At 33.6% G+C, this 27078-nt stretch overlaps 1 protein-coding gene across 1 annotated transcript in view; it reads left to right on the forward strand.

Moving 5' to 3' along the window:
• LOC118734350 (MAP kinase-activating death domain protein-like) overlaps positions 1-25559 on the forward strand; it is a gene marked incomplete at its 3' end in the record, with an annotated part of 178888 nt that extends 153329 nt beyond the window's left edge. Inside the window, 1 exon segment of the mRNA XM_036464076.1 lies at positions 25280-25559. Within this exon segment, the coding sequence (XP_036319969.1) occupies positions 25437-25559 (123 nt within the window).
• Positions 25560-27078: the final 1519 nt, after the last annotated feature.

Raw genomic sequence — 27078 nt, forward strand, 5'->3', positions numbered from 1 at the left:
TTATAACCACTTATTAGGTTTTTAGGCACGCTAGTCACGAATTTTATGTCAAATTAAAAGTTTGACAGTCGACAGATGTCAAACAAACTGCCAATTCTTATAAAAATTGAAGAATATTTTTAAAACGTTACTGATAAGGTTTTTAAACATGATGATCACGAATTTTACGTCAAATTAAAGATTTGAGAGTTGACCGCTGTCAAATTGACTGTTAATTTTTCTGATGAAAATGTTTTTTAAATGCTACTGGTAATGGTTTTAGACACGCTAGTCACGAATTTTACGTGAAATCAAAACCTTGAGATTTGACAGCTGTCGAATAAGCTGTCAATTTCTCTAAAAATAAGGAGAATTTCCCAAGAAGTAAACGTACAACATTTTAAGGCTCACTGATCTCGAGTTCTATATTACATTCAAATTTTTCAGTTGAAATCTGTCAAATCTCACGTCATTTTTAGTTGAGTAACACAATATATTTGTTAAGCAAAATTACTGATTTATTATATTTGCTCGAACATATTTAAAACGAATTTATGATCAAATAATGAATTAATAACAATAATTATATTTATAAATGGGGGATAGTTGGCGCCGCCTGCTATATGTTCAGCTGAACAAATTTTTTTATATTTTTTTTTATTTTATACCAAATTGGAGATTTCCAAAACTAAAGTTTTCTCATTTTTAAATAACGTTATTCAGGTTTGAATTTTTGTAAATGAAAAATTAAAAAAAAAAATATAAAACCTTGGGGGCCTGGTTGAAATTTCTGGGCGGAACACATAGCAGATGGCCCCAACTATCACCAGTTCACGTATGTTCAAACGTCTATCAAACACCCTGTATTAACTTATATTACAGACAACAAATTAAAATAGAAATGACGAAATATTTTTTCACTCATCTCTGTCACTTTCAACAAAAACTGATGCGTTATGAGTTGGTTCGCGCAAAAGACTGATAACTTTTTCGGAAATGGCATCTGCTTTTCGAAGAGTAGGTTATCTCATACTGGATATAACAGAATCAGATGTTATAATTAACATGTGAAATAAATCTTCGTTAGGCTCCTTCCTGGTAATTTTTCGAGTGTTATGCTCGCGATACCATCTGAGGTCTTTGTTGCGAGCCTCCTGGGCTTCCTCAGAAAAATGCGCTACTGGCAAAGGCATACCAAAGGCAATACCAAATGTCATGAAAATTTAGTAATTTTTTAAATTCTTGGGCGCCATATTAGATACAGAAGAATAACAGATGTGTCCAGTAAGGAAGGGCGTAATATCCGGTAACGATAACTTCCGATAACAGCCTTCGGAGTTGCCATGAATGCGAACCTCTAAATAGCAAATTTCAAAAATAATAATAAGCGAACTTAAGAACCTCAAAATACCAAATTTCATGAAAATTCAGTAATTCTTTTAATTCTGGGACACCATATTGGATTCGTTATTTTCGGTTTTTGAAAATTGACTTCAGGTTTGTCAAGACACATCTTATAAGTAATATGATGTTAAATATAGAAAAATTACATTAACAACTGCTAAAGTTGGTCTAGTGTAATTAAAGTGGTCGCCACTCCTTTTGGCGCGAGATGCGCGGCTTTTCTTTTCGTAGATCCTTAACGGACCCCTTGCATTACTTTTTGGTAAAGGAATGAAGATCCTACTCGGCCCTACAAATTAGTTAAATATACCTTTTTGAAAAAAAAAAATATTTCTTGAACATTAATCCGTGTTATTAAGATATTCATAATTTGGCAACAAAATTTTATTATGTAATATTTCATATGAAATCATCATTTTACATCTTTAAGAAGTAACACTAAACCAGAAATTACTGCTATAATTTAAAGTTTCCATAAAAAAAAAAAAAATTGTTAAGAAAGTTATCAACTCATAACTGTTAGAACAAGCCACGATCGAATTCGTTGAATTAAATGGATTCAACGGGTTGCTCAGCACATATTATTAAAAATACTAACCAGCTTTGAGTTCGCTGGACATTTCACTGTGCGACAGTCGAATTTTTTCTGTTTTCCATAAATGCAAATATTTTCGAACAAGCGACGATAACATTGTTGTTCTTATTTTCTTATTTTCGGCAATTTACAGCGTTGTCGCTTCGCTTAGATTCAAGAAAAATTTATAATTTATTCCCGAGTGTTTATATGTTAAACTTTCCTTCGTTTTGCATAATTTTTTCTACAATTACTGTCAAACGAGAGCAAAAACAAAAATAAAGTTTCATGAACTATCAGGCATTTTCTGCAAATCGTACGATTTCAAACCGGTGCGATTTACAAAATCTATTTCGAGGGATTAATAACAAAGAGGGAAAAATTTGGCACTAAATCGATGGATATAACGCAAATGATGTGATTCTGGCACTTTGCATTTGAAACATCTAATACTTTGATTACATATATAAAACCATACTTTGCAAATCGTACCGATTTGAAATCGTGAGGTTTGCAGAACATGCCTTTATGTGGTAGTTGAAATCTACACTGCAGTCTCTTATGATCTCGTGAACTAAAAAACATAAAGAACTTTTCTTTCCGACTGTTTGACACCTGAAACATAACGAAATTTGATTTCCCTATACGCTCGCTTACGATAGTCATTGTGCCATGATTATGTTTCCATTTTTGTAAAGTGCTAAAATATTTACGATTGCTATTAATTTAGCTTCGTATTTTTTTTTCAAGATTTACTAAAAGAAAAAGCACCAAAAAACGCACCTAGCACCAAAATCAAAACTTTTTGCGTTTTGAATAAAGAAAAGCACTAAATTTGGTGCGAAAACCACCAACTTGGCAACAGTGCTTGTAACCCACTCAATGATCAATCAGTTAGCGTGTGGCACAGCTGCATGAACAACGAACTCAATTTTAATGACTCAATGCGCGTGCGACAAATCCAAGTCAAAGCTGAGACTAGACTGAGACTAGCCCGCGGATACGGGCCGGAATATTTGCTCTCAGCACGAACTCGTGCGTGCATGGGCGTTCAGTAAAATTTCATAAAAGCACGAATAAGCACGTAAAAGCCCGTTGCCAATACTACAAATTTAGATAAGCTTTTGTTTTTATACAAAAAAAAATACTTAGTACATATTAAAACTCTTTTGATAAGAGAAAAGCAAAATAAGAAATATTCGGAAACCGATAGAAAAAATAAGATACTTAGTAGTTTTGTTTACATATCTGTACATAAAATACCTTCCACTTTTTCTACTTCCCAGAAAATATATTGAGGCATATTCTAGATTTCGTACGAATCGAAAATTTTCAATTTTTGTATAGAAAATGATAGGAAAATTTCATGATTTTCGATTCGCACGAAAACAAGAATACGCCCCATTATAAAAATCTTTGATGTAAAAACTTGATTCACTTAAGCAAATATACATAAGTATGTTCATAAACACAAAACTAAAAATATGTACATATTTATACATACAATAAAAGTTGGCCCTTTCTTTCCGGGCTTGGACGTGTCCCGTCGTGCCGGGCCGGGCCGGGCCCCGCTAAAATTCTTACCGTGCGGGCTCGTGCGTGTTTTTGAAAGTTGATTTGGCACTCGTACCGGGCCGGGCCTGAAAATTTAGGCCCGTGCCCATCTCTAGCTGAGACCCACTGCAAGTTGAATGCCCTTTAAACTTTTATTCAACTTCTCAATTACTTCAAATGTCACGAGCTCGTTCCATGCTTATTGTGAATGCAGGAGTATGTAAGCAGATGTGCTGACACAGTTTAAACCAGAGCTTCCTAAAGCTTCATGGAACCCAAGGGTTCCGTACAAAAGTCACCGGGGTTCCGAGAAATTAATTTTGGTTTAAATAAGCACGGCGGCCGGTTTGAGTTCCATACAGAAAGAAAAGTTCTATAAACAGCTTGATCGAGACGCAATTATATATTTTCAAGCTTACATACATATGTACTCGTAGTTGGTATGATCGCCGTACTGAGCGCCATACCTACATAAGAGTGCTGAGCTTGCGCTTGACAGCTTGTTTTTTTTTCTAACCGGTATGTGTTGTTGGCCGCTATACCCAAAGGATGATATACAACTTTCTACAAGAAACGCGATGAATTGCCATATGAAATAAGAAATGTCAAAGCTGGGAACTTGGTAAATCACTTGAAATCTTTGTCAGATTATTTTTCGAATGGTAGTAGTAATATCGGTTTGGTACAAAATCCATTTACGAAGCATTCATACACCTTCAGAGGACTTCGACATTGAAACACGCATTTTAATCTGTGTATCTGAAAGAGTTTTGGGTTAGTGTTAAGAGTAAATATCATGGAGTCGATAAAAACGCCATCTTGCCTTTGATTCCTTCTGTTACCACGCACTCTGTCAACAGGATTTTCAGCTTACACTTATACAAAAAACAAATTCAGGTCGAAATTTGATGCAACCCCAGAAATGCGCTACAGCTTTCAGACATTATATCGAACTACTATTTAATACAATAATTAATAACAGTGAAACAATTTCGTTTTTCACATTAAAATTTAAAGTATGTATACTTTTTCTAGTAAAAGTTTTTATTCATATTTAAATTGCACAGCCTTTGATTTTTAGTGATGGAACCCCACACCCTAAAATGAAAGGTGTTTAGTAAGGCTTCCATCATCTTAAAAGTTTAAGAATCCCTGGTTTGAACAATACACTTTGCACACACATTCCAGCATTGCTGCACATACTCGTAGAAGTCGAGCATCACGTACAGTGTTGCCGCGCCCGAAAAATAAAGTTTAAAAAAATCTTTCAAAAAGTTTAACAAATCCCGTTAAAATTAAGCAACTTATTTATCGGGTCTTATTAAAACGAAAAATGCCTTGAGTTACTGTTTGTTTCTTCCTGAGCTTGGTAAATTGGTTATAAAAATAAAAAGTAAGCAAGTCAGTAAGTAAAGGCTCTCTAAGGCTGAGTTTTGTCGTCAAAAGTAAGGATATTATAGTCTAAGGGCCAATTTCAAATGAATATTTAAACGGCACTTAAGTTTAATTGTGGATTGTTGTTTAAATGCCATTTAGCTTTAGTTGGGTTTCAGATCAACTTTGTTAAAATATGCCAAACAATTGGCAGCACTGCTGCTTATTCCTTGAAATTGTTTGGGGGGGGGTGTGTGTTGTAGGTGTTCTGACCCCCCCCCCCCACTCGAAATGTAGAAATGTAGGATTTTAATGCACTCGGAACTTGGAAAAAGGCAAAATGTGCTTTGAAACAAGGCAAAACGGCATATATTTTTTAATTTTGTTCTGTACTTCATTTATGTACAATGTGCATGTCCAATTAAAGATATTAAAAAATACATAACGTTATCAAGAAATTATTGCCGAACCACTTTTTGCCAAGTTTTAACGTATTATTTTCGTTGTTATTTAATTTTGGTTATTTTTTTTTATAAAAATATAGTTCATTCTTAAAAAAAAACGCGTGAATTCAAGTTTCCAAATTTGTGCAATATTAAAAAAAAATTCAACAAACTTTCGTAAAAATTTCGATCTTTTTCAAAAATTCTAAAAAATAAATCGTAGTTTTTAGCAATTTGAAACTTGTTCTTTATTCTATTTACTAGAAATCAATGGGCTACAAAACTGCATACTCAGAATCTAATTAAAAAACTCAAAGTTTTTACGAAAATTTGTTAATTTTTTTTTAATTGCATAAATTTTTAAGGCAGTGGCACTCGATAGGTCCATTTGTACAGATTGGTACATTTCTATATTCGGCTATTGGTATAAAACAAAAAAGGGGACATTTTTATTTTTGTGGTCAAAATAGTTTCTTAAAGGATTTTTTGGAAAAAGTCCCCTCAGATGACAAAACAGTTTAAGCTTAAAAAATCTACACTGCCGGAACAAAGTATTGGCACAGCAAATTTTTCACAATATATGCAACAGTTTTTATTCTAATATTTTTCCGCTAATTTCGTATAAAAACATGGTTCATTCTACAACAAAAAACATAAAAATGTAATTCCTAAACTTTGCGCAAAACTCGCGAGCAAATTTTCATGAAAATGTTAAACTTTTTAATCAGATGAGTATGCAGATTTGTAGCCCAATCAGTTTTATTATAATAATGTGCAAGTTTTAAGTAGCTAGGAATTACCGTTGATTTTTGGAAATTTTTTTTCACGTAGTCCCTTTCATACAAAAAATTTTTTTCGAAAATACTTTATATGGAAAAAATGCAAAACACCTTCAACAAAAAAAATATCTCAAAAATCAACGCCATTTTTGACTTACTCCGAACTTGCATTTTTTTGCTAGAATTTAATGGGCTGCAAAACTGCTTACTCATCTGATTAAAAAGTTGAAAATTTTGATGAAAATTTGCTGATTTAGTTTAGGAATTACTTATATATTTTTATGTTTTTTGTTGTTGAATGAACCCAATTGGCGGGAAAATATTAGAATAAAAATTGTTGCATATATTGTGAAAAAATTGCTGTGCCAGTACTTTGTTCCGGCAGTGTACATAAAAATATTAGGCCCCTTTTGCGAGTGTCGACTGGCAGTAGAATAGAAATTTCTCGATCGAGTCGATCATCTTTTATTTTGCTATTGTGTAACTTGGTCGATAAAAATTTGTACTATTGTGAATGGTTGACTGAATTGTAAACAGCTTTTTGTTTGTTTACATTTGTTTCTTTATTCAACAATTTATATTGAGCTCGAGGCCATTTTTTAAATGAAAATTTATTGTGGAAAAGCAGCAATAATTTGAAAAAATGGAAAAGTGATAGCTATTTTGGAAATCACCACATTTCCTAATCAGACTTCAACACAATCAAGCGCAGCTATCCCGCTGCAATTCACTTGATCATGTGGTTGTTGGTATTGTTGGTTTTTGCTAATAATTCTATTTTTAGAATGTTTAACTTTTAGGTGTGCTCGTCCTTAAGTTATTTGTTTTTGTTATTTTTTTGGCCTTATAACAATTATATTCAACAATTTATATTGAGCTCGAGGCCATTTTTTTAAATGAAAATTTATTGTGGAAAAGCAGCAATAATTTTAAAAAATGGTAGAAGTGATAGCTATTTCGGAAATCACCACATTTCCTCATCAGTATATAAATTGAATATAATTGTTATAAGGCCAAAAAAATAACAAAAACAAATAACTTAAGGACGAGCACACCTAAAAGTTAAACATTCTAAAAATAGAATTATTAGCAAAAACCAACAATACCAACAACCACATGATCAAGTGAATTGCAGCGGAATAGCTGCGCTTGATTGTGTTGGCATAACAAAAACGAAAATAGTGGAAAAAAGCAAACGATAATTTACAAGGCGTACTTAGCTCGGTGCATAGGCAACTGGCTGAGTCAGTGGGATCGTCGGTTCGAATCCTACTGAAAGAAGTCTGATGAGGAAATGTGGTGATTTCCGAAATAGCTATCACTTCTACCATTTTTTCAAATTATTGCTGCTTTTCCACAATAAATTTTCATTTAAAAAATGGCCTCGAGCTCAATATAAATTGTTGAATATAATTGTTATAAGGCCAAAAAAATAACAAAAACAAATAACTTAAGGACGAGCACACCTAAAAGTTAAACATTCTAAAAATAGAATTATTAGCAAAAACCAACAAGACCAACAACCACATGATCAAGTGAATTGCAGCGCTTGATTGTGTTGGCATAACAAAAATGAAAATAGTGGAAAAAAGCAAATGATAATTTACAAGGCGTACTTAGCACGGTGCATAGGCAACTGGCTGAGTCAGTGGGATCGTCGGTTCGAATCCTACTGAAAGAAGTCTGATGAGGAAATGTGGTGATTTCCGAAATAGCTATCACTTCTACCATTTTTTCAAATTATTGCTGCTTTTCCACAATAAATTTTCATTTAAAAAATGGCCTCGAGCTCAATATAAATTGTTGAATATAATTGTTATAAGGCCAAAAAAATAACAATAACAAATTTGTTTCTTTAGTGTTTCATTTACATAATTTTTTAAATAATTGCTTTTATTATAAAATTTAAAAATTGATACAGCTGAAATATGGTTTAGTGATAAGGAAGATGATGTGGAAACTAATGGATTAGTAGAGTTGGCTAAAGCAAGGAAGGAATTACGAAATTCGGCGACCCCTTGGAGTTGGAAGATGAAGTGTATGTACATATGTGAATTTTATGAATAGGAGTTACGTTCCAGATGCTTCACGGTTTGCAGGTTTTACAGGATTTGCAGGAAAAGCTGTTTTCCTCATTAATAAACTTAATGGAAGTTTAAGAAATACGGTACGGTTTAGCTATTTGTACAATGATGTTGGGTATTTGTGTCCAAACGCGTGACCCGAGTTTAAAAACTTCAGCATACAAGAGTAGTGAAAGAATTAAACTTTAATTTAAAATAAAGATTTCAAATTTCCGAGCACTAGTTGATTAATAATTAATGCAATTTTTTGGAAACTTTGATGTTGGTTCTGCGCAAAAATACTGTGGATGACGTAGCCGGAGTTATATGCACAAGATATATTGCATATCTTTCACAATAGAAGCGGAGCTACCGCCCCTACTCTTTCCGAAAATTCCTTGCCAATGTCCTCATACTCTTGCATCAGCTCGACCAATCGCGCAAGTTGCCTTTTGTTGCTTACAATTTTTGATCTGTAATTCAGACACATACATACATATGTACAATTCATAATTTTTTACAAGTTCCAGTTTAGTTGACTTACTTTTTATCCATTATAGTAACACTTTCTTATGTAAATTTTATAAACGCAAGCTCCAACGACTAAAAAACAGCAATAGAAGGATGAGCGATTAAAAAGTATTCACAGTCGCTAATTGAGCGACTAAGCGACACACACACTCGTTTATCTACTGCCAGTCGACATTCGCAATAGGGGGGTTAAAAAATTGTATCAATTGTATAATGAGATTTTTGATGCTGTTTTTTAACTTTTTTCAAAGATTGGTTTAAGAAAAATTTTTGCGAGATATTTTGGTGGAAGTCTTAAAATATAATACATAGATTTTATAATTCCAGTGGAAAAACAGTACCGCTTTTTTTTGTATGGGCAGTGATGCAGTCTACTGTACATAAGTTGGCTATGATTACTCGGCCGTCTATCATAGTAGCACAATGCTGCTAAGTAAATTTTAAAATTTTCAGGCAATAGCTTCATGCGATTATCGATTAAATTTTTTGTTGTTTGTGTGAAATATTTTATTTTTATAATTTTATTTTATTTTTTCTTTTAATCAAAATATGTTGATATAAAAGTGAAAAAATAAAAAAATATTTTGCCAGAACCCCCCCTCCCCCTCCCGAAAAAAAATCCTGACTTAAAGGTATATTAGGTACAGTCACTAGATTTTAGGTACAATCATCTTTTGATCAGACGCATTTTTAGTTTTTGAAGTGAAACTTCTTTAGCGGCGGTTGGTTGGTTGGGAGTAAATTGGCAAATTCAGGGGAAATTGCACACGGAAATGATGCAACGGAAATGGTTGGGGCTGAAACAAGTGCTTCTTGTGTGTATGCATATGGTATTAATTTAAGAAAAAAAATTGCTAATTAAAGGTTAAAGAATAAAACTTAGAAAAAGACCAATACAAGAATGAAAGTAAAGGTGAGTACGTACATAGATATACAAAAGGATAAAGGCAAAGGTAAAAATAAAAACAAAAACAAAGATGCGTAAAGATAAAGCCAAAAATGAAGACCAAGGTAAATTTAAACACTTTACTTATATATATATATATAGGCAAAGGTGAAGGGGAACATGTAGATGAAGAAAATGATAAACATACAAGTATAAACAAAGATGAGGATGAGGATACCGATAAAAGTAAAGACGAAGATAGGGGAAGAAAGATTAAAATAGAGGTACCTAAAGTGGAAAGGATATAGAGACAGACACAGAGACTCAATCTGGGAACTATTTTGCGATTTTAGATATTTTCGGGATTCTCGAGAATTATCGATATTTTATTGATATTGTTACCAATTTTTCTATCGACATTTTCGGAAACTATCGATGTAATAATTGATATTTTTATCGATTTGGTAATCGATATTTTTAAATATTTTGTTAGCGATATTTTTTATCGATTTTGTTATCGACTATGTTATCGATATTTATCGATTTTGTTATCGATATTTATCTACCTTGTTATCGGTTTTGTTACCGATATTTATCAATTTTGTTATCGATATTTATCGATTTTGTTATCGATATTTATCGATTTTGTTATCGATATTTATCGATTTGGTTATCAATATTTATCGGTTTTGTTATCGATATTTATCGATTTTGCTACCAATGGTGTTATCGATGTTGCTATTGAAATTTGTATCGAATTTGTCATCGATTGTTACCGATATTTCTATCGGGTTTGTTATCGATATTTTGTTGGACGTTATTATCGATTTTGTTATTGATAGAGTATAAAGATAAAAGTGAAGATAATAGAAAACCCGAATAACATGAATGTTATTAAAACGAACAGGAGTAGAGGTAGGGATCTAGACAGAAAAAAGAGAAAAAATATAACCTTAAGCAAAAGCAGATCTGTGTATGTATACATTGATTATAAGACAAAATAGATAAGTAACGTAAGTTTCACTTCTCCAGTGTGCTCCGTGCTAATATCGTCGCTACTTTGCAGTAGAGCGAAAAAACTGTTGTAAAAAACGTTGTTGTCATTAGGAAAAGGTGTCGGATTTGACATATTGTGTAAAAGCCAGTATCCTCTGCTTCTAAGGGTAAAACATAGTGGAGCGGCGAGCAAAGAGCATCGAGCAAATCATCGATTTCAAACGCATACGTTAACACTGAAAATAAAATCTGCGTAAGTATAACGAAAACTTGCGTAAATCTTACGAAATTTTTCGTCATTTTGAGCCACGAAAGTTCTCGTTGATTGTACAAAACCGTTTTCGTACATACTACGAAAATATGAGGCATCAAACTTTTAGTACTATTTACTAAAGAATTTAGTATTATTTACTAAAGAACTTCGTACTATTTACTAAAAAAATTCGTACTATTTCTTTAGTTTTTTACGAAATTTTTGTAAAATGCACAGAAATAATTCGTATATTTAACGAAATTACTTTCGTAAAATCTGCGCTTGTTTCGTAGCAAAATCCTTTCATTCTCCACACTGTAAAAAACATATTACGAATTATAACACAACACATTTATTTTGTTTTTATCGTTAATTTTAGGCGTTTTTTGTTTAACAAAACGTTTTGCAAAAACGCTTAACATTATTGATTAAAATATAATGAAAGTGTTGCGCTATTATTTTAGTCATGTTTTTTATAGTGTTAATAATAAAAGCAATCATACGTTCTACGTTCTGACTACACTGTAGTTTAGAGTTTATAAAAAGGGTTATTTTACCTATAATAAAACTTAAGTCTTTTATTTATATGCATACGAATAGGTTCTATACTACATATTTTTTATTGCTTACGCTTCATTCAATAAAGTATATTGATGCAAAGTGTTAAAGTCTCAACAAAACTAAATATAATAAGATATAAAATATGAAAGAATATAAAAAATACTGGTTTTACTTTCTTAAATTACAATATTTTTATGTAGAGGCACTTGACAGATTCGCAGCTTCATCGATGTTTGTTTCCTTGACGACTATAAATTAAAGAAAAATTATAAGGCGCCTGAAAAGCAAATTTCAGTGAAAAGTCATACATGTACTTACTTTTAATTACATTAAGTAGTGCTCCTGGCTTAGGCTTGCGGTTGATAGGTAACTGATGAAATTGCATATTTATCAAGTCCCACATTGCAGTGCAAGGCGCAGCGTAGGCGATGTTAAAAACATTGGATGCTTAAAAGCATAGTATATCCACAACTTTAATATTTAATTTTGTACTGTTTTTTTTTATCCAGCAAATCCCTTTTAATTAAAAAAATATTATACGTTTCACAGCAGCCAACAATTAATTCCGCAATGACACGCGATACAAAAAATGTGATGAAATATTAAACTGCGAGTATATTGTACGAAAATATTGTTATGTTGTACGAATTTAAAAAACATGTTTCTGCATTAGTACTTTGTACGAAAGTATTAACTAAATTGTACGAATACAGAATTGTAGATTTCATAAATTTAAAACCATACGTAAATATTACGAATGCCTTCCTACAATATACAAAATTATTCGTACAGAGATTTGTTCAGTGCTTTACGAATGTGTTTCGTAAAATAAACGTAAGATTTCGTAAATTGTACTGAAAAAATGCCTTACGAAAGTCCTTTCGTTATATTTACGTATGGTTCATAATCTTGTTTCGTTGTGAAAAATGTGTTCGTATTATGAACGAAAGTTTCGTACATTGTACAAAAACCAACACTACGAAAGATTTTCGTAGCACTTTTACGAAATTTTATTTTCAGTGTTCCAATGGGAGAGCGCATAGAGAAGAACAAAGCGTACATAGACGTTTGTAATTGAAGCTGTGCAGTGTTGCCAGTTTAGCCTTTTTTAAGCTAGATCTAGCTTTTTTCTTTGTCGTTTAGCTTCGAAATTTTCAAGCTTTTCTTATTTTCAAACTAGCATTTTCTTAAGGACAATACTCCACAATATTTGTAGTTGCGCTAAATTATCGTTCCGGTTCAGTTTTACTTGACGAAATGTTGAGCGAATATCACTCGTCGGCATCGCGCCGTCTGACGAAACTTACTCAGCGAACTCGTTCTGTTTATACTTTAACAGTTTTTTCAGGGGCTCTCAAGTGTACCTATAAAACCAAGAAAAACTCCGCACTCTACGGGAATGACGTCAAGCACTACATCGTGAGGGAAAAAGGTAGTTAGTCGGCGCTTAGCCCCTTTAACGCCTCTGCTATTGCATTTTTCGCTCCTTTGCAGCATATCTTCCACGAGTGACTCAGGCGTGAAACTCTCGCCAGATATGTTGCGAAGCTTGCATCTGGTACTGTCATGTCGCATACACTCAAAAAAGACGTCTTCTATTACATCTCCTCCGCAGTAGTCACATATGGGGTCCGATTCGTGTTTGAATCGGTGAAGGTATGCTTTGAAGCACTCATGTCGAGTTTAATACCCAGTAGAAATCGGTAGTATGCATTCATGAAGAATGCTTCACTGTAAAAAAAATTGTGTAGATTTCCTACCTAAAAGGTAGGTTACTGATTTCCTACCTTATTATTCGCGAAATTACATGCTCGATTATTCAACGAATAGTTTGTTTAAATTTCGGACTTTTTAGAGTGTAATATAGCTGCTGTGGTGTGCGTAAATTTACTAAGAAAGTGTGTACAAGCTACAAAATACACATCTGCTGTTTGATTTCACCCTTAGAATTGTGTAAAGCCACTAACAAAAAAAATTTTTACCCACGAAAATGTGTAAACGAGAAAAATACATATTTATCGTGTAAATTTACTAAAAAAATTTAAAAATAAACAACAATATACTCGATTTATAGTCGCATTTTTAAACAGATTTTTTAGAGTGTTGCTTATGAGTGAATTAGTATGAACAATTCATGCGTAGTCATGAATTTCCACGAATAAATTCAAATTCTAGCGAAGTGCAGGCGAATGTACGTTGTCGTTGTTTTAAGTACATCTCTTTGTAAATTTGAAGTGGAATTTTTGTAATATTTTCAGTTTTGTACAAAACTTTTAGTGAACGGACGTGTTGTGCGGTACTATTTTCAGCACAAACGGGCTTTTACAAGATATGCATTTGCGTATGTAAGTGCTACTTTTTTGTATGTCTCCGTATATTAAAATGTATCACAAAAGTAGCATTTACATATGGGGATACATATCTTGTAAGAATGCTTTAATACTGTTCCATTAATGCATTTTTGTATGTTTGAAACATTAATACAGCCATATGTATACAGCAGTAGTACAAGTGTATGGTTAAGGTGTTCCTACACGATATGTATTTGCATCTGTAAATGTGACTTTTTCAATCCATATGTAATTGCGTATGTCTGCCACATTGACAGTCTCTATTTTAGTATTTAAAAATACTTTCTTTGAAAACGAAATAAATTAAACTCAGATGATTCTATCTGTGTGTCAGATGAAAATAGAAAGATTTCTATTTCGTATGTACGTGCATCTGCTTTGTACAGAAACAAATCTAATTTGCCTTTACAGTTTATGTTGGCATTACCATATGTAAAAAGTGGCATGTACACATGCAAATACACATCGTGTAAGAACACCTTTAGAGTACGCATACGCTCTGAGAAACCACGCGTGTTACATGGAAATGAAGGTTCATTTATACTGGCATGTATACACAGCAGCAAGCTCATGCCACCAAAAGCAATGTCGTATGCATAAAATTTCTACTGGGTAGTTTCTCAAATAGAAATCGACTTCGCCGTTTAGTCTGAACCATTTGCGTGTATATTCGGTTTGGTCTTAACTATGCGCGCTCCAATTGAAACATTCACGATTGTAATCACGATCCAGAAAATAAAGGTCGCTCCATGCGCGGACCGCTAACCCTCTCTTCGTCGATTTGACAACATCCATCCAATCGCTGACGTCATAAAATACTTTTGTTTACATTCACTGAAACAAGAGAAGAGCTTTTCAGATTGACCGATTCTTAATACACTCAAATAAAAACCAATATGCATAATAAACGCTGTAAAATTTTTTCTTAAATTTTAAGGCAGTCAACCTAAGACCTTGACAAGGGATGCAAAAGCACATTAACACAAAAGAACTGGTCAGATTTTTCAGAAATCCCTTCAATTTTGATGTAAAATATGATCCCAAAAGGCTGCAGATCTCCCATTCAGATGACCAGTCATATGACCGGCAGATATCTTCTAGAGTTCCCAGAGAGTTTTGCTCTTTACATAGATATTTGTGCTCTTTTATTTTAATTTGTTTAATATCTTAACGAAACTTGGTACGTGGACTTCTTTTGGGCATAGGACGGATGGTATTGAAAATGGGCGAAATCGGACAATAACCACGCCTACCTCCCATATAACGGTAATTTTCAGAAATACGAAAAGTGCGATATTTTAGTAACTACTGAAGATAATTCACTCAACATTGATATTTACAATGAGTTTTAGACGAGAAATAAGAATATTAAAAAATTTTGGCAAATGGGCGTAGCCACGCCTACTTATGGTTACATGTGTATATCTTGGTAACCGCTGCACCAATTTCTTCCAAGCTTGGCACAGTTGTTGGTCCTGCTACAACATACCAAATGGCCGAAAATTTTTAAAATCGGACAATAACCACGCCCACATCCCATATAACGGCAATTTAGAAAAATACGAAATCCTCGATAAATCAGTAAATATTAAAGCTAATTTATTCAAAATTGATGGTTGCAACAATTTTTTGCCAAGAAATACGCTTATGATACAAGTTTGGAAAATGGGCGTGCCACCGCCCACTTATGATCACATATATGTATCTCGCTAACCGTTCTAGCAATTTGAACCAAACTCGGTATGGTTATTGTGCTTGCCACATAAAAGCAAAGCGTTGAAAATTATTGAAATCGGACTAAAATTACGACCGCTTTTCATATAACGGTATATTTCAGAAATGCTTGAAACTGCAATATTTCGAAATTTAAGGACCCTAATTTACTTAAAATTTATACACCCCGGCTTATCGTAGCTTTCGGAAAGGTGGAAAACATATATTTAATAATTGCGCCGGGTATTTAATGTTCGGCTCCGCCCGAACTTAGACTTTCTTACTTGTTGGAATTTAAATAAGTTCTCAACAAAAAAGTTTTTTTAAAAAAATACATATGTGTATGAAGTGGGCAGCAATGATGTTTTGTAACTTAGGCAGAATTGAATATGCGCTATCTGGGAAGACAATAACTATCTGCAATATTTATTCTGTGTGTTGGCACTATATCCAAACAGAAACGCGTGTTAAGCAAACAGTGAAATAATTTGTTATTTTCTAAGTTTGCGAATAAAACTTCACACTTAAATTTAAGACATTCATAACAAACATTGTATGAAGAAAATCCCCCCTACGGCCTTCTTTAGAAAAAATGTATTCGTTTAAAATAAAAATAAGCGAAATCGGCCCAATTTTATATTACCCTGCCTGACATGAGAATTTTCTCCGTGATAAGGCTAGTAGCCATTTCTAAAAGATTTTGGGTTGCTTAGTCAAAAATAGAAACATATCGAGCCCTAACCGCTAAAAAAACGCAGGCGACATATTTTAAAAAAATTTTCTTTTTGATGCAGAAATACCCCCAGAGCACCTAGATGCAATTCTGTATCAAAAAGAAAATTAAAAAAAAAAAATGTCGCTTACATTCTTTTGGCGGTTAGGGCTCGATATACATATACATATTTGAATTTTAAGAAAACAAGGCAAATAGCAAAAACGGATATTTTTTTACAAAACGGCTAACAAATCGGATGCCGGCTAAACCGAAATTTCTTCGCCAGTTTACTTCGCACCCCACTTAAGTGTTTCTATTTAATCGGTAATCTTTTTACAATCTATAAAGCACAGGGAAAGTTGTGCCCAGGATCGTGATGCACGCTGCGTTTCCAGCTCCACTGAAAGAAGATAAACCCCCTGCTGCACAGTGGTTCAAAACCGGCGTTTAGTGTTCGTAATTCACTGGAGCCTTAATTTTTCACTTAATTTGATTACTTTGAATTTTTTTTATGAAAGCTTACAATATTTGCCAGAGACCAGTTGAGCCTGATTTTTGAATTCTTAGTTGATTATATAACATTTTTTTTGTACAAAATGCAGAAAAAGTACAATTAAATAATATAATTAACTGGTAAATATTTGATTTAAATTACGATATGGGTAAGGAACTTTTATCATACAATTTGTATGTATGTATCCCCAAATCATTTTGAAAAAAAAAATGTCCTTTATTTTACGTTGGTTAATATGGTCACCGTAAGTATGTGCCATGCAAAAGTATTCCTAACATAGTAAAAAAATAAAATAAATCTATTCAAAAAATTTTGAAAAGTATTTAGAAAAAAACGCTCTCCTGTAAAATTTGGGTTCTGGCACATACGATAGTATTGCGCAAAGGCCTCTATATTTACTTTAATTTTGAACAATAAATAATTCTAAAGAAAAGTGGTCAAAAGGAAGAAGTTAACAAAATCATATTATGTATTCTCTTGAACATTCGACATTGCATTTGGAACAGCCACTACGAAATTTAACACTTAAGCTATCCTCAAATTCGTAATTGTTATATTTTTTACATTAGAAAATTTGAACTAATTTCTTCCATAAAACGTCATTGCGCCCTCGACCGACGTACTCCCCTCCCCGGTGTGAAATCTACAAACACTCTACCTTTGTAATTATTGGAATGCGTTTTTAATCTATTGAAACCGCATATGATAACATATTTAAACTTTATTAATTTTATTCGCCCAAACAGTCCTGTGTCTAGGATTTCTTCAAATTTCATATTTTATGTAGTTGAGAAAATTGCTATTTGACCCGCTATTCGCTATTTGATTTCTGGATATATATTTAAAATGCTTTTGAAGTTACTTACTGCAATTCCAATTATTTTGTCCTTACTTTCTGCACCTAATTAAGGGAATCGGATACATTTTTCAGACTTTTACGGATGTTTTATAAAAACTGGATAAAATAGTAAACTTCGCAAAGTATGTTTTCTGTCTTTTTCGACAAAATTTTTCAGTAGTCAAAATTAGACAAAGACAAAGCTTCTCCGATTCCCATTAGACTATAGCCCATAGATATAAGCTCGGTTAAAAAAAAAACCTAATGAAGTTTAAAGTACATCCATCTTTTTTATTCATATTTTAATAAAATTAATAAAAAAACTATAAACGAATGATGTAATTTTTTTAGGTAAAATTTGTCTCATTTGGGTGCATTTATTTTATGATTTAGGTACAATCTTAAATTCCCTGGTGCGAATGGTGTGTCTGGCGTTGCGTATACGCCGTGTGGGGGCGGATGTGGAATCACACGTACCTACTCGTGTTAATAAGACTTACATACTACGTTCACGTATTTCGTATTTTGGATTGCATTAGGGGAATTCGCTCTTATGTGTATTCGTTGTATGTTACAGTTACACTTACGCAGGATACAGTGAATACACAGGAGCGCGAATACCACTATTGCTAAAGGTTAACGCCTATGACCTCATTTATACAAGTATTTGTAGCCACATGCGCATATGTATACATTTGTTTGTATGATTCTATGAGTGTCTAACTATTCAAGAGCAACTTTGATAAGCACAATTTATTACGCTCTGTTGGGGATTCTACAAACCATTTAATTAGGTAATTTGAATGCTCATAGTAAGTATGTAGTCTTTAAATAGCGAAGACGTTACTTAAATATTCAGAATTCCAAAAATCTTTCTAACTCATAAAGTAGCACAAAATGGAAAGTTAACACCCTCAAGCAACCAGACTAAAATTAATTTATTTTAAGGGCCATTGTACCACATTGCCAATAAAAAGTCAAAACCCATTGTGGGTTCACTAAATTTATAATGTTCTTCACCTGTGTCAGTGAACGCGCAGTTTTTCATCTGCTTTGCGATATTTCATGTACAAACAGTCAATAAACTTAGTTAATTGAGTGTCATGCCGGACACGCAAGGATACACAGTGGGGAGTGTATGGGATCCGAGTGAGTGAGTGAATGTTATTGTTTGTAAAACTGATTGAATTTTTCGAAAACCCCGCAGTTTTCATTTCATTAAAACTAGGGACCGAATCTCTTGCGATTTCAAATAGTTTGAGCGATATCTATAAAAATTATAACTAAGAATTACATTTCGATTTTAATTTAATCGCTCAAAAAAAAAACATCATATATCGAGTTATACCTTTTTTCGAGTGTTATTTTTTTGCTCTGAAGTAATAATTATTTTGTGAGTTGTTTTCTTTTTGATCAAAAATATTTATTACATTATGAGTTTTATATTTTTGATCAGAAATAATCATTATGTTTTGAGGAGAGACTGAAAATAAAAGTTATTTTACAGTTTTTGACATCAAAAAGGCATAGTGAAAAAATTATGCTATAGCTTTTTCAAAGGTACCATTAAACTCATCTCACATTGTAGATTGTGATTCCTCCATGACTTTTAAACATCTGAGTTTTATCATTTTGAGCAAATAATACCGATTATGTCTGCTTTTTATTTTTTTAAGGCAAAAATAAAAGTTAAAATTTGCCTTTTACTTTTTTAAGCAGAAAATAATCGGTAATTGTTGCCTTTTATTTTTTCAGGCAAAAATAAAAGTCAAAGTTAAAAGTCAAGTATTCCAGAGTATTGTGTATACTCGAATTTAATAGTTTTAAAGCTCCAATCTGGATTTTAATAATTCCCTAATACACAAATACCAGCGTTAGATCAAATCTAAATATGTATGTACTATGCAAGGCCGTATTTAGGGGGGGGGGGGGGGGGGGGGGGGGGGTTGTAGGTGTTCTGATTTGGCATTACAACCGTTTGTAAGTTTGCGCCGAGACCAAAAAGCTTTTCCCATTGCCTCTCTCCTGTGCGAATTTGCGCCACTTGGTTATCCCGAGCGCAGACAGCTCCTTCTGCACTTGGTTCTTTAATTGCGTTCGTGGGCGCCCTTGCTTTCGTTGTTCACCCATGGGTGCGGAGTCGAAGGATCTTTTCACCCGAGCATCGTCATCCATGCGTACAACATGTCCAAGCCAGCGCAATCGCTGTATTTTTATGCGCTTAATTATGTCGATGTCGTTAAAAAGCTCATACAGTTCGTCATTCCATCTTCTCCGATACCCGTCATCCACGAAAACAGGGCCGTAGATCTTGCGCAGAATAGTTCTCTCGAAAGCCCCCAAAGCCTTTTCATCTTTGTTCGACATCGTCTAAGTTTCTGCGCCATATAAAAGGACGGTCATGATGAGAGATTGTAGGGCGTGATTTTCGTTCGTCGAGAGAGGGCTCTGCTTTTCAATTGCCTACCGAGCCCAAAGTAGCACCTGCTGGCAAGAGTTATTCTTCGCTTGATCTCCATGCTGACGTTGTTTGTGGTGTTTATGCGGGATACTAGGTAGACAGAGTCCTTCACTACTTCAAAGCTATATCTGCCAACAGTGACATGTGTCCCGAAACGCGTGGACTCTTTATATGTTGCCAGGAGGTCCTTTGTCTTGCCCTCGTTCACCGCTGTACCAACCTCTTTAGCTTCTTTTTCTAAACCGGAAAATGCTGCGGTTACGTCCCTTTATTTCAGACCTACGATATCGATATCGTCTGCGTTCGCCAGTAGCATCGTTCTTTTGCCATATATGGTGCCGCTGCAATTCAGATTGGCAGCTTGGCAGCCATACATACGATGGTAAAAAAATTGTAGCCGAAACACTTTTTGCCAAGTTCTAACGTATTATTTTTGTTGTTATTGAACTTTTGTTATTTTTTTATAAAAATATAGTTATTTCTTTAACAAAACCCGTGTAAATCCAAGTTTCCAAATTTGTGCCATATTAAAAAAAAAAATCAACAAACTTTCGTACAAATTTCGAACTTTTTAAAAATTCTAAAAAACCAATCGAAATTTTTAGCCATTTGAAACTTGTACTTTATTCTACTAGAATTCAATGGGATACAAAACTGCACACTCAGAAATTAATTAAAAACCTCGAAATTTTAACAAAATTTGTTGATTTTTTTTTTTTAAATTGCATAAATTTTTAAGGCAGTGTCACTCGATTGGTACCTTTGTACAGATTTGTACATTTTTATATTGGGCTATTGGTAAAAAAAGGGAAATTTTTTTTTGTAGTCAAAAGATTGGTACATTATAAGCGAAAAATTTCAATTTTTTCTATTGAAAAATTTCAACAAATTAATTTTCGTGATTGGGATAAAGAAAAATACTTTGGGTGTTCACACAATTGGGATACGATTTGCACTGCCTTTAAACTTGTATTTATACGGATGTTTTTAAAGAAAGAAATATAAAAAAACTAACCAAAATTAAATAACAGCAAAATAACATTTTAAAACTTGTGAAAATTTGGTGCGGCTATAATTTGTTCGACTAATATACAAAAAAAAATTACTGTACATAAGTTTACTATGATTACTCGGCAGTGCTATTATAATAGCACAATGCCACTAAGCGCATTTTAAAATTTTCAGGCAATAGCCTCATCGATTATCGATTATATTTTTTGTTGTTTGTGTGAAATATTTTATTTTTATCAGTATTTTCCCTTTAATCAAAATATGTTGAAATAAAAGTGAAACTAAAAAAAAAAATTTGCCAGAACCCCCCCGAAAAAAATCCTGGCTACGGGTTTGGTACTATGTATAAATACAATACATGAAGGCATCTTTTGTTAACGGCATCAGATCTGCTCAGATCATTGGATTTTCAAAACTGAGGTTCCAAATTAAAGCGCTTGGCCTCTAAATGTACAGCAAGGTATGACTTTTTTGGAAAGGGTTGCCGCTTTTTTTAAATTATAAAACCGGCGCCATTCGTTGTATTAGAAAAAAATTAGGTTTCAAATTAGAGGGCTGGACCTCTAGATGTGCAAGAAGTTTTCATTATTTTGAATAGGGTTGCCACCTGCTTAAAAAATCATAAGACGCAATTCGCGCAATTTAAAAAAATGATATAACATGCCTTATAAACGGGCTTGGTCTATAGATATGCAAGGAAGAACCTCTAATTTTTTTAAAAAGGGTTGCCACCTGTTACAATTTTCTTTTCGTGCAGAGCATCAGATCTACACCGTTCTCTCGAGTTTCAAAATGTGGTGTCAAATCAAAGGTATTCACCTATAGACGTGATTTGGTTTTTTTTAAAGGGGCGCCGCCTAATTAAAAATGCATTGTTTAAAATATGATAGTAAAATATCGCAATATGGGTTTTTAATAGAGTTGTTACTTACTAAACACATTTATAACTATGAATGGTAAGTAATGTATTAAGGGCAGTCGATATTGCTATCAATCGAAAGCTAGTTAAGAGTTGTTAACTAGATGACAACTCTCCAAAATTCGCATACATTTATACAAAGGCCATTTAACTAGCTGTCGTTTGATACCAATATAGAATATCCTTAATACGTTACTTACCTTTCATAGCTATATATTTTTTAATAGGTGGCAACTCTTAAAGGCACGAACATATTAATTTAGTATAAAAACGCTTTCACTTTATGCCCATAGATTTATAATTAGGTGGCAAACCTTAAAAAAATTAAACCCAAGGCACATCTCTAGGTGAATACCTTTCACTTGGCACCTCATTTAAAATTGAGAGAACGGGGTAAATCTGGCGCTCTGCACAAAAAAAAGAAATTTTTAACAGCTGGAAACCCTTTAAAAAAATAAGCCGTTCTTCCTTGTAGATCTATAGACCGAGCCCGTTTATATGACATATTATATCATTTTTTAAAATTGCGCGAACGGTGTAAGTTTTGTAATTTTTTAAGCGTGGCAACCCTATTCAAAAAAGTTGAACTTTATTGCACTTCTAGAGGCCCTGCCTTTCATTTTACGCCTAACTTTTTTTAATACAACGAGCGGTGCAGGTTTTATAATTTAAAAAAAGCGGCAACCCTTTCCAAAAAAGTCATACCTTGCTGTACATTTAGAGGCCAAGCGCTTTAATTTGGAACCTCAGTTGCAAGCCTTTTTAAAAATCTCATACCTTGTTGTACATTTAGAGGCCAAACCCTTTAGTTTTGAAAATCGAATAATCGGTGCAGATCTGATGCCGTTAACAAAAGATGCCTTCATGTATTGTATTTATACATAGTACATACATATTTAGATTTAATCTAACCCTGGTATTTGTGTATTAGGGAGTTATTAAAATCCAGATAGGAGCTTTCAAACTATTAAATTCGAGTATACACAACTCTGGAATACTTGATTTGGAGCTTAAATGGCCCAAAAAAATAAAAAGCAAAATTACCCGGAATTATTTGCTCAAAATAATAAGTCAAAAATAACTTAAATTTTTTGCTTTTTATTATAAAATGCATAACCGGTAAGGTCTCTGGTTTTGAATTTAATTTTTTTCATCAAAAATAATGATTATTCTTTGAGTTTTATTATTTTGATTGAAAATAAATCGTATAGAGCGTTATTTTTTCTCTCAGAAATAAAAATTAACTTTTCAGTCTTATTTTTTTGCAGATCGAAAAACTCAAAACGCCTCACTTCACCTAAACTCAATTCGCCACACCTTAACTCATCTCAACTCACCCTAACTCACCACACCTCAAGTCACCCCACATCAACTCAACTACCTTACCTCAAGTCACCTCAACTCACGTCATCTCAGTTCAGTGAAGCAAATCACAAATACATTTTATTTCTGAACTGATCAGCGCGTATTTGCAAGCCAATTCAACAATATCATGTACACATTCGCGAAAAATGCGAATGTTGAAGCAAGGGGTTTAAAATGTAAATATTCGTAACATCTCTGGTATGTACATACCCTGTGGGGAAAATCTCTAGTTCTGAACTGGGGCGCTTCTAGTACATTTAGACCCAGTACTGGTTCGCGATAAATCTCTTTTGCATGCAAGCAACTGGCGAATTTAACATGGCGATGTCCTAGGAAGTGTCAATTGCCCCCCGCTGCATCCCTTTTTCGATAGTTCCGAACTAGTCCTAAATTCTATAGTTCCGAACCAGTTCTAAAATCGACAGACGAAAGAAAAAAGTATCATGATTTTTCAATCTTTTCGGTTCTTCCGTGTGCGATTTTACATTATTTTCAAAGAAACGTTTTTTCAATTTGAAATTAAATTTGTTTGAATGATTGTAAGAAATGTACGTTTACATACCTTGCTGTAGCTGACTTTGCAGAGGTCCTCGCTGTTATTGGTTAGATTCCAGACGGCCCCAAGATGTTAATATGTTAACACAAAGCTTTGTTTTGTATTACCAAACTATGAAATAGCATCTGCGAAGCGCAGAATAGAAGCGTATTTGAACGAAAAAGCCGCCGAACACATATCTATGTAAAGTAAACAAGCCCCCCGCTGCATCCCTTATTCGATAGTTCCGAAATAGTTCTAAATTCGACAAATGGGATCTAGTTCGTTCTGCATCCCTTTTTCTATAGTTCCGAACCAATTCTAAATTCGTCACTTTAGATATAGATTTGTAGTGGGAAAAACTGAAAAAATTAGTTTCTTAAAAGTACCACTTTTCGCCGATTTTGGACTGGTGGGGATCTAGTTCCTATCGGACTAGTTCCTTTTTGGCGATAAAGACCTAGTACGGAACTAGAAATTTGATTCACCAGTCCACGGTTTCCATGCAGGGTATGCTCGTACAAATGTAAACACATATGTATGTATGTGTGCAACGCTAGCAGCGAATCAGTTTGCGTATTATGTATATTTTCTTCAGTGCTCTGCCCACAAATACGCGCTGACCAGTTCAGAAATAAAATGTATTTGTGATTTGCTTCGCTGAACTGAGATGACTTGAGTTGAGGTGACTTGAGGTAAGGTAGTTGAGTTGAGTTGGGGTGAATTGAGTTGTGGTGAGTTACGTTTAGGTGAAGTGAGGCGTTTTGAGTTTTTCGATCTGCCAAAAAAAAAATAAAACTCAAAAGTTAATTTTTATTTCTGAGAGAAAAAATAACGCTCAAGAAATGAGTTTTATTTTCGATCAAAATAATAAAACTCAAAGAATAATTATTATTTTTGATGAAAAAAATAAACTTAAAAAATAATGATTATTCCGGATCAAAAATATAAAACTCATAATATAATGATTATTTTTGATCAAAAAGAAAGAAACTCACAAAATAATTATTTATTATATGTATATTACAACGCTCGCTTATTTTTGATCAAAAAAATATAACTCAATAAATGATTGTATTTTCTGAGCAATACAATAAAACTCAAAATGTGATTATTATGATTGATCGCAAGTATTATAATCTCAAAATAATGATTCAAAGTTAATTTTTTTGATAAAGCTCATAATGATTACGGGCCCTGATTAAAACACAAAAGCTGGGTCATTACATTTGCATTTAAGTCCGGAGGCATTGTAATAACATCTGGGAGCGAATTTACTTTGAGCTTTGTACACAGTGCTATAGGCCGGCTAGACCATTGTGTTTTATTAAATTAATTCAATGAAGATTTTACCTAGTATATATACATAAATATGTATGTTAAGGGCGATAAATTTATCTTATAATAATTTTGATTATAATCAAAATATGTTTACATACAACTTTTTTTCATACTTTCAGCTTAACTTAAGCAAGCAAGCACAGCAATCGAATATTCAGTCTGCAAGGCATTGCGATTTTCTGCCGGATTAAGAAACAGTATCGCATACTTATCGCCTCCACACAAATCATAACATTATTTTGAAGGGGCAATAAATTTGCAGCAAAGAATTGGCAAATGGCTGAGCAACAAAAACTTTCGCTTTGCCCACGCTTGGTGGACTATATGGCGATTGTGGGTGCACGCAGCACTCCGCCCATGCCGAAGGGATTGTCTGGCAATAAAACGCCACCCGTGCAGGTGAGTAGTAGTCATCGTTTCGAGTAAAAACGTTTCGCTGTTTTCGTACAAAAATAGATGCCTTCGTGGTACAAGTGAGTGAACTTCATTTCATTAATCTTTAGCGTTTTGAGTAAGTCAAAATGCATGTATCCATTAAACAACAATAATTTAATTTTTATTTAGCAATGACAAGAGAACTGCATTCCTGAAAAAAAACGAAAGTAAAATATTGTGAGTTTTAGCGCATGGATTTTCGTTCCTCACGAATTTGTTAGGCAATAAATCGATTGAATAAGAAAATATTTAATGATAATTCGTCAACAATCCACACTTCTATCCATAATATGAAACTGTTAGTAAGTACCAGATGGCTCCCGACTTCAAAGCCCAAGTAGACCTTTGGGTACTTTGCCTAGAAAAATACCTCTTCAACGAACGGCTATGTTGAAATTGTGACTGCGTCAACTGGTAAACGATTGTCCCGGTGCACCGCGGCGTCGGAATTTTCAATTATGTATACTGTATGAGCACTCTGAGAAATAATTCTTTTCGATCATTTTCCGGTGATTACTTCCGAGGTCCTCTACTTTTAGAAGAGAGTGTCTCTATATATTTTTTCATATTTTTCGTGTTTGTCGTCAATAAAACCCAAAGCCAAAATTTTGATAAGAAGTAGCTCCTAACCTAAGGCTACCGCGAGCAATTAAGGTAGAATATAATACTTGAAATATCCTTAAGAAAGATTATTCTATCAAATATTTTGATCTGTAGGCATAGGGTTAGTTACGTCTAATATTCAAAGAAAATCCTGGAGGCTGCTGAGGCTCATCGATGTGATCAGGCGAGGCTTTCAGAAATTTTCTTGAACGTCATGATTTTTCCTGCCTAACGGTAAATTCAAATAGATTTTGCCTTCTCTTCCCAGACCTGTCTACTCATTGCGATGGTTCTGAGGCTGGGTTGTACCCTTATAAGGAGTCAACATAAGGTTCGTGTTCTTCGTTAAGTAATCGGTGGTCATAAGAATACGATGCTCATCAAGTGTCTACAGCCAGTCTCAGCTTCATGCATTGTGCTTTACACTTGTTTAGTTCAAACGCCTTTCTTTTGTTTTTAATTAGTGTGCACAACTTGATTAGATATAAAAAATGCTAGACAATGTAGCTCTTACAAGTAATTTTATTTGAATTGGTGACTGTGTTGTCAGACTTTGTCGATTTCCAAGAAAGGCTAGATCCACGTTTACATATAGAAATTTAAACATCTATATTTTTTCGAAAAAACCTATACATACAACAAGCATCATCACTGAAATGGAAAAGGTCGTGACTAATAGTTTTTTTAAACGATGTGGGGAGTTGTAATTCGATGAAATCCATTATATTTATCAATCAAAAAGTTGTTTTAATTGTTTACTAGTTACGGCTTTTTGGATTTCAGCGACGATTTTTGTTACGTCTTTTTGCATTTCAGGTTACGATATGTAATATAACTAATGTGACCAACTATTTCATAGCTCAAAGAAGTACAGGTTAGG

Source organism: Rhagoletis pomonella, unplaced genomic scaffold (genome assembly GCF_013731165.1).
Source record: "Rhagoletis pomonella isolate Grant_MI unplaced genomic scaffold, Rhpom_1.0 Rhpom_scaffold_00002, whole genome shotgun sequence".
Classification (NCBI taxonomy): Eukaryota; Metazoa; Arthropoda; class Insecta; order Diptera; family Tephritidae; genus Rhagoletis; species Rhagoletis pomonella.